Source organism: Megachile rotundata, chromosome 2 (genome assembly GCF_050947335.1).
Source record: "Megachile rotundata isolate GNS110a chromosome 2, iyMegRotu1, whole genome shotgun sequence".
Lineage (NCBI taxonomy): Eukaryota > Metazoa > Arthropoda > Insecta > Hymenoptera > Megachilidae > Megachile > Megachile rotundata.
The window spans coordinates 22621272-22630216 of NC_134984.1; the positions used below are offsets into that span (position 1 = coordinate 22621272).

An 8945-nucleotide genomic window follows, 5' to 3' on the forward strand; every position below is an offset into this window, starting at 1 on the left:
TTTTTAAATATCACTTCCAAAATATACTTTTAGAAACAAAAATATTTTATTAAATATATGTATGAACTTATAATTATACATACAATGTAATAGAGTTCGTTAATTTTCTACTAATTGTTCTATTCTGTGTTCGCTATCACAATTGATGTAGCGCTAATCGCATAAACGTTAAAGCTTTCAAGAGACACCAACTAATTTCTTCTTGGTGATATACATTTGCATGTAAATAATTATGTTTGAGTATATCATTTATATGCACAACTTCTAATTCATTAGTACTTGTCTTGGTATTACTATTTATTATCTTCTTCATAAAATAACTTGGAGATATTATTTCGGAACCAACAATAAGTTTGTGAAACTTTGCCGATGTACGAGGTTTTAACATGTATATTTCGTTTCCTGGTGGTAATGAATCATCTGTTCCTAAGAAGTTCATATTATAAAATTAATAATTTAGTAAATAGAATATTGATCATTATTTTTATGATATTGTTAATATTTAAACGCACTCTGATTTTCCATTACTTTAAGACAAGCCATAATAGCAACAGTTAATTGTGCCTGGCAGCTTATAATACTTGTAGATGTTACATTTTTAAGATATGTATCTTCTGTTACATAGCATTGGCACTTAGGTAATTTTTCAACAATAGGTCTAATCTAAAGCAAATATTTAATATTCTTGTATTAATGGACATTTAATTATACTGTTATGCATCAACTTTAAAGTATTTACCAATGTGATTAAATCGTAAGAATTTTTTGGAGGATTTTCAGAATACCATGCCATACTGTCCCACTCTAACACTTCAAAATTATTAGTTACTGAAGCCCAGGTTACCAGAGATGTTCCTACATGTATACCTAATGTTGTTTCAGGTATCTAAAACAGTTTTCAAGATAGTGTAATTACAATACTAATTAGTATTACTATTTCATTTGAAATAACATTAATATAAAATAACATTAAATCAAATTAATTTATAATTGTTTACATTAACACTTTTGCACCTGTTCCATTCTTAATTCAGGGATTATTGCAGATTTGTATGATATTTCTTCTGAGTAACGTTGATAACTAATTGAATTGTACAATTTATCCAATACATCAGATTTTAATTTATTTCGCGACATTAAATCATTTAATGATTTATATGGTCCGCCTGTGTCACGACATGATATTATTGCTTCAGCACGAGCAAGCTCTATGTGTCTAAAAAAATATTAAGAATAAAATAAAATTACAGCTCATAATTATAATAATATAAACCTTACTTACTTCTTTAATTTTGTCAAATTACTTTTATTTACTACTTTTAAAATTACACCTTCTTTCTTTGAAATTTTGTCTGCATCTTCACTATTATTTTTAGTATTAACTTCTGCAACCATTGAACATAATCCTAATTGTTGAATCCAAAGATCCTATTATAATAAATAATCTATATTGTATCACACTGATAAATGATAAAAATATTTCCAACAAAATAACACCAAATCACTGTAGAAGATATCTTCTCTTAATCTCATGCACTAACATAATCATTAAGATTATAATGACAACAAACACAAATGAACTACTTACTTTTCTTAAATTAATTCTATAAATTGAATTACATATTGATTTCAACATTATTTTTAAGCAAATCGTAAAATGAACTAACTATATTTTTATAGTTAATATTTGAGGTTACTCTCGTAAAAACAACTGTGATGAAGACGCATTTTTAAAACTTAGAATCAATCCATGCAAATTTGCATCAAAAAGTAGTTGTCTTTTTGTTTACAGCCTCCCTTTTTATGAACATGTATGCGACAAGGAAAAGTGAAGGAATATTGAGATAAAAAATTAAATTCACTCAATATAAATTTCCCCGCTCGCCGGTAAAATCGATTTAAAGGAATAAGTTTTGCGGAACATCAAAGATGTCGCTTTTTGTTGCATCTAGTATTTGCCTGCGCAGCATGAATGCGAACTTGCCTTTCCAAATATTTAAATTTTATTATGTTTAGTATTTCAAATTTCTAAATTCTTAACGCTCAAATTCATAAACTTATAAATCTCCAAATTTTGAAATTTTCAACTTTCGTCCATAGCATATTTAAAACTCGTGAAGTAGTATACATGTATGATATGCTTCTTACTGATCTTATATCTTATACTTCTATGCTTAACGATAAAATTCAAAATCAAAATGTTCAAAACGTTCGTTGTTTGTACTGTATTAAGCACAGATATTTTTAATGGTTTAGTTCAGTGTTTATGTAAATAAATATGGTGTAATAAAAACAAAGTTTGTATCCATAAAAATGGCGAGTAATTCTATAGGACGTAGATCATCCACAAATCCGGTAAGGATATCTTTGATTGATAGAGAAGACAAAAGTTTAACAAGGACTGATTCAAGAAGAACGCAAACACTGAAACCGAAAATTTCTATTACATCGACCGACAGTTCTCATATACCAAGGCCTCGCTTTCGAGCCTCTTCGTGCGATAGAGCGTCTGGCATAAAGTCAGGCTTAAAAGCGACAGGTAAGACAATATATTATTAGCGTAAAATAATATATAATGTAAACTGTTAATTGATATTTAGATTACTTTTGTTTTATAATATAATCAACATACTAAACTGAACTTTTTTTTTTTTCAAGGTAAAACTCCTCTTCGTCATGTACCAGCTACACCAAATACACCCACAGCAAGCAGCAGCAAACATTCTGTTCTTCGTTCCATTATAAGTTCTAATAGAATTCATGCAGGACTTCCCACAGGACGTAGGTCTTTATCAGCTGATCGCGCTAGCAGTATTGGTGCAAAAGGTCCTAGAAAGGATACCAGACCACTAACAGATAAAACTCATCAGGCTTATATGCTTTCAAGAATAGACAACTTTTTTGATATGCACCAATGTTCTTCTATGCTAAACAGTAATGGTAGCCTCAAACCTATTACTTTGAAAATGTTTGTAGAAGTTACTGGTCATTTGATAAAAATATTAGACATTAAACAGACTCTTACGATTGTTAATTATATAGAAGAACTACCAAAAATTGCAAAGAAACTTCATTATCCAGGTATTATTAATAAGTCTTGGTTAAAAACTGCTAATGCTATGCATTCATGGCCTAATGTTTTGGGGTGGATCAGCTGGTTGGTAGATATTTGTGAAATACGGGAAATAGCTTTTGAAAAATACAGCTTAGAAAATTTGCCATTTATGGGTGATGAAAAAGAAGCTAAAATGTATAAAAATACTTTATTTTCGATGTTTGATTTTTACAATGCCTGGAATGATGAAAAACTTGATGAGGAAGCAGTAATGGTTGAAAGGTATTTACAAGAAATTGAAGAACAACAAGGAGTTAGCGAAGAAATGTTGAACAATGCGCACTCTGAATTAGAAGAAGAAATGGCTAAATTTCAGGTAGCTGAAGAAAATGCAAATAAAATTGAGGAAGAAGTAAAACATTTACGAGAAGTACTGTCATCATTACGAAAAACTGAAGAAAAGCAGTTAAACGAAATTAGTGCAAAAGAAGAATACTTGAAAACAATTAATTTTGAAACAGAACAATTAAATGCTGAATATGATGTACTATGTGAACAGATCTCTTTACAAAAGAAACAAAATGATGAATTACTTTTAGTTGTTAAACAACAGCCTATGACTACCTCAGAAAGGGATAAAATTTTGGAAAAATGTAGGGAAATCCAAAATTACATGAAACAGTTCGACGAACATTTGCAAGAGATACAAAAAGAATTGTATACTATGGACATTAAATTAGCATCTGTTACTAATAACGTAACTAAAACAATTCTAACATATAATAAAGAAATATTCGTGCATCTGAGTAACAATGTAGGTATAGATTTAGAAGAGTTAAAGATGCCAGAAAAGGGTATATTAAATCCCGAAATTATGGAAATACTGACATCTAAAGCGAACTTAATGAATGACTTAAAAGAATTGCTGAAAAAGCAAATTATCGAAAAAGAACATTCATTAGAAATAAATTCCAATGAACTGGAAAATTTGCATGAAAAAATGAAGATCTTAGAAGAAGAAAGTAACGATGTTGCTACTAAAATTAAAGAACGAAAAAATCTTGCAAGTAAAATTAAAACTGATGCTAAAAATGAAGAAGCAAAATTGAAAGAACAAATAAGAAATTTTCAAAATGATATTAAAGGAATTCAAGAATTAATGCCAAACGTACAGTCGCTATCTGCGGAATTAGAAGAAGCAATGGACAAGTTGGATGCAGTTAAGAGAAGAAAAAATTATATAGAAGAATCTGCAAAATTATTCTTTGATAGATTTTATGAGATTTTAGGAGAACATAGAAATGAACTTTATAATATATTAATAAAACATAATAAATAGTCAGCTCCATTTGTATATAAGTTTAGCATGTTTTGAATATAAGTTTTATACAATAATTTAATTATACAGGCATATAAATACCATTCTCATACATTGCAAAACACTGTACATATGTATATATAATAAAAATAAAAGGTTAATAAATCTATTTTGTTTATCTCTAAAATACTATATTATATTTTACTGTAATGTATCATGATCATTAGATTATTTAAAATATCACGATTAGTGACTACAAGTTATTGCTCTACAAATTGGTACAAAGGTTTATTTCTTTAAATTATTCATCTATTTATATACATACTTATCCGAAATATTTATATTAAATTAAAATAATAAAACTGTATCAAAGTATACTACGTATGTAAAAAATTAAAAAAAAAGAATTATCAAGATAAAATAATCCGAGTTTGTTTAAATCACAACGCGGAAATAGAAAGTGTTTGAATTGTTTTAGAACACAATCTATATAAATGATTTTAATGATTTTTATCCGTGACAAATATTTATATTTTTACAAATAAAAACTTAAAATTTTTAAATTTAGCGTTGGTTATACGTATATAAATTATAAAATATTGATTGAATTATGTTCTGAAAAATTCCAAAGCTGAAGACAATAAATTACATGTCTTTGTACTTCTTTTGTATAGTACTTTAACAAAATGATTATTCAAAATTATTCAGACGTACAAGATGGTGAATAAGTATGTGGTAAGGACTAGGATGAATATGCTGGCAAACATTCCGACACGTTACGGTAAGTTTTCGTATGTACGACGAAAATGAATTCAATGAAATACGAGGTTAGATTCAATTTGAACATATTGGTTAGGAAGTAATCGATGCATCGTGGTATTTATTTAACGAATGAAAATGTATTTTTTATTTTTACAGCATAATGAACAGCAAGGCTAATGCTGTTTGCAAAACTGTTGCTGCACGAACTAGCAAAAACACATTGGAAAATAAGCAACAATTGGTAATTTACGTTGTATAATATACAACACGTTTAGGGTTACAACCTTCTTTTCTTATTACACTGATAGTACATATATGTATATTATGTTTGTAGCCTCCATCTGAACCATCTTCTGAAGGTCTTATTTTATATGATAATTGCAACACTTTAATAGAAGTTTGTGTTAAAACTAAGGGTCGTAAACGTACATCAACCATGGTTAGCAGCAGCCCACCTAGTCATAAAGGAATAGAAGAGAAAAAACGACCTGGCAGTAGTGGTGATTCTCACCAAAGTTGGGGTGGGATTTTAAGAGAACAAAATCGAGCTGCTATAAAGCAAGGTTTGCAACAGTTAACTAGGAGAGCTTCAGCTTCAAAATCATCAAAATGTGGAAGTGAGACTAAAGAAGTAAAAAAGCATTCCTTGAGTCATTCAAAACACGAAGTTAGTATTTATTCTGATATTGAATAGCAATACATTTGTGTGAAATCACAAAAAAATCCGAAAATAATTATTTTCTTACCTTAGCATAAACATTTGGATGAAATCCCTGTGAAGCAGTCAGCTTCTCAAAAGAGGGTAGAAGATCATATGAAATCCACACCACGTACCACGATTCCATCAAGTACATCGATACCTAGTACTATGGAATCTATAATAGTTTGTGACAAAGGTGTGCAGTGTGGTGGAATACTTGATTACACTGATGATAAATATGGTGTATTAAATCCGGTTCGTACATTAAACTTTCTGATGACAGAATTAGTACATTTAGTCAAGGACGAAAGAGCCAATCAGATTTTGAACGATATGGAACAGATATTATTCAGAATTCCTATAGAAGCTGGAAAACCATCTTCTGTGGTAAGATCACTATATATAGCAAAGAAGTTACAATTGACAGTTTTATATATTAATTAAGGGAAATCTGTGATAGGATCTAGAAGCTATTGCCCTTCGTACAAAATTAGAAGCAACCACAGTTCAGTTGGAAGAAACAAGCAGAGAAATGAATACAGTGTGTGAAACATTACGTAAGGAAAGAGATTCTTTACAGAGGTATAATTTTTTTGTAAACAATAGTAGTTGTAATCATTATATTTACATAATTTTTATTTTCAAATCAGACAAGTTCATAAACAAGTTTTGCTGTTAAACGAATCTCGTGAAACGCAGCTAGATTTAGAGAGCACTATAAAAACACTGAAGCAAGAATTGGAAGAAGCGATAAAAACAGCCCAAACTAGAGATAAAACAATAAGCGAATTAAAAAAGGAGATTAAGGGATACGAGTTTTCGCAAAAAGTTATAGCAGACTTGAGGATTAATTTAGCCGAACAAACGGAACTAGCAAGGCAAAGATATTTGGAAGTGCAATACCTAACTCTGGAAAAAGACAAATTTTTCACGTTGTCTTCATACAAAGATTCTTTATTACTTGAGCTTCGTAATGCAGTCAAGTTAGTTACATTATCACTAAATTATTAATTGGTCTTGATAGTTTTATACAACAATTATATTGTAATTTTATGTTACAGAGAGTTGCAAAATCACATTGCAGACCAGTTAAATGGTTTAAAGGATATGTATGTTCACGAAGAGAATTCAAATCCACAAATTTCATTAGTACAAGGCGGTCATGCGTGTTCATCGCCCACTTCTTTATCTTCACGCGATTCCAATGTACCTACTTCTTGGCACGATATGTCAGATGTTTCTTTATCGACAGTGGATCATGATCCACCTAAAAATGGGAATATGAACAAATTTACACACAAAGGGGATAAAGCGATAACAGCTTCGAGTACTCAGATCAAAAGTTCGGAAAAGAACATTAGGGAACTACAGGCTAAAGATTCTGTTAATTTAGAATTTATTAGCTTACCGGGAGGAGAATCTTCGCACACGCTTTTACCTTCTTACAAAGATCTTGGTTACACAGAATTTAGCCAGTCTGGTAAGTATGTTCGATATGTATGTATGTATGAGAAATACTATCGTAAATTAAGAGTATAAATCTTTTTTTCAGTTAACAAGGGAAGGGAAGACGTAGAAAGAAATAATAGTTTACGTAATTCCAAGGATAAAATATCGTCATCGGAACACTTAAGTTTGCCTCCTGAGAAAGAAAGTCATGTAAAAGATCCATCTAAGTCTCAACAATCTTTCGAGTTAAATAAAAGACAAAGTTGCGGGAAAGTGTCAAGTTTAACAGAAGACGTGTTCACTTTAAAAAACAATTTACCTCATAATTTAATAGGGTCTAGTATAACGGAACATTTTCAAAATATGTTTCACGATATCAGGGTTCAAAGTAGGATGCCGGTTAACGTACCAAGTCCGCCAAGGAATTATCCTCATCCTGATTGGAGCGATAGTACTTTACCCAGTATTAGTACCGCTTCAGAATTAAATGTGATACAATCGAACGATACTTAAGATTATATTAACTCTTTTAGCAAAGTAATATGCAACATCATTACACAATTTAAATTATTTTTTATCTGAAAACTCAGTTATAACAAACATACAAATCGATTTATATTTTTGTGATCTCAACGATTCAACAGTATATTTTTAAATAATAATTTACAAGAGATATACATAGTATAAATTGTATCAATTTTTTGGCTCAAAATGTATTTTCCTACTAATATATGGTGTATATATATATATATATGTACGTGTGTGTTTGATTTTGATTTGTAAGTATCGGTCAAATTTGTACACAATAATATATATACATATATGATTTAAAAAAATATTGTTTATAGGTACAAGTTACATTATCGATTAGAAAAGATGATACAGGAGGTGTAAGAAGTTGCTCGTAACGTAAACGTTACAGTCGTTAATTGTACATAAGCGAAGAGAATCCTTCGAAGTAACACAGCGGTGTTAATACCAAAGCGTATAGCGTGGTATCGTTACTTAAAATATGAGACAAAAGGAAATGGAACTTTGTATGTTGTCAACGAATACGATGATGTATTTCATTGACGGTGTATAAAAGATAATATAAGACTGGTCATTTCGAAGAAATAATTTAATCGATATTTTGACGAATAAATGGAGAGACACGTTCGCTCTTAATAAACGGTTATTTTTTTTTTCATATTCTCACTCTTCCTTTAACAAATTCATGCTAAAAAACCAGAAGGACACGATATAAATATGACATGAAAAACCAGATGTATATATATATATATATATTTTTTATCACATATGTATATATACAAGTAAAGTATAATACTTATATTTTGTAAGTCTTAATAGGATTAAAAGGGAACATTTTAGTACACGTAAAACATTCATCAATTTTGCGTAAAGACGTCTTGAAGTACACATACATGTTTCCCAGTAAGCGTGTACATGTATATTCTCTTTTCTTTTCGAAAAATTCGATCGTTCTTTTTTTATGATTATTTTCTTTTTTCTAGGGACCGAGAAACGTTCATTTACTAACAACTATCGTAATACGAATACAGTCCCGATATTCGACGCGTGTAAAATAAGTAATGTTAATTTCGAAACGATAAGGACTGTCTTCGTATTTGAACGATTTCGATGAAGATTGCGATAAAACG

At 29.8% G+C, this 8945-nt stretch overlaps 2 protein-coding genes across 2 annotated transcripts; one reads left to right on the top strand and one right to left on the bottom strand.

Annotated features, from left to right (window-relative positions):
* Positions 1-24: 24 nt before the first annotated feature.
* LOC100877370 (uncharacterized) lies at positions 25-1887 on the bottom strand. Its single transcript, XM_012293716.2, has 6 exons — positions 1589-1887; positions 1283-1428; positions 1015-1216; positions 740-886; positions 513-663; positions 25-426 (listed from the first exon to the last, which is right to left on the bottom strand). Exons 1-6 carry the CDS (start codon positions 1634-1636, stop codon positions 137-139), a joined length of 984 nt encoding a protein of 327 aa, XP_012149106.2. The 5' UTR covers positions 1637-1887; the 3' UTR covers positions 25-136.
* Positions 1888-2070: 183 nt separating this feature from the next.
* On the top strand, positions 2071-8455 carry LOC100877704 (uncharacterized). The gene is made up of 10 exons (XM_076528980.1): positions 2071-2539; positions 2659-4393; positions 5195-5200; positions 5292-5376; positions 5470-5802; positions 5887-6222; positions 6296-6417; positions 6486-6818; positions 6897-7315; positions 7388-8455. Exons 1-10 carry the CDS (start codon positions 2314-2316, stop codon positions 7795-7797), a joined length of 4005 nt encoding a protein of 1334 aa, XP_076385095.1. The 5' UTR covers positions 2071-2313; the 3' UTR covers positions 7798-8455.
* The last annotated feature ends 490 nt before the right edge of the window (positions 8456-8945 follow it).

What these genes read in the sequence shown, in the direction of transcription:
- LOC100877370 (XM_012293716.2), bottom strand. Translation starts at nt 1,636, where the DNA reads ATGTTGAAATCAATATGTAATTCAATTTATAGAATTAATTTAAGAAAA. An exon ending in ATAGAATTAATTTAAGAAAA is followed by an intron (nt 1,429 to 1,588) that starts GTAAGTAGTTCA and finishes TTATTATAATAG; the next exon opens with GATCTTTGGATTCAACAATT. An exon ending in AATTTGACAAAATTAAAGAA is followed by an intron (nt 1,217 to 1,282) that starts GTAAGTAAGGTT and finishes ATATTTTTTTAG; the next exon opens with ACACATAGAGCTTGCTCGTG.
- LOC100877704 (XM_076528980.1), top strand. Translation starts at nt 2,314, where the DNA reads ATGGCGAGTAATTCTATAGGACGTAGATCATCCACAAATCCGGTAAGG. An exon ending in GTCAGGCTTAAAAGCGACAG is followed by an intron (nt 2,540 to 2,658) that starts GTAAGACAATAT and finishes TTTTTTTTCAAG; the next exon opens with GTAAAACTCCTCTTCGTCAT. An exon ending in TGAGTCATTCAAAACACGAA is followed by an intron (nt 5,803 to 5,886) that starts GTTAGTATTTAT and finishes TTCTTACCTTAG; the next exon opens with CATAAACATTTGGATGAAAT.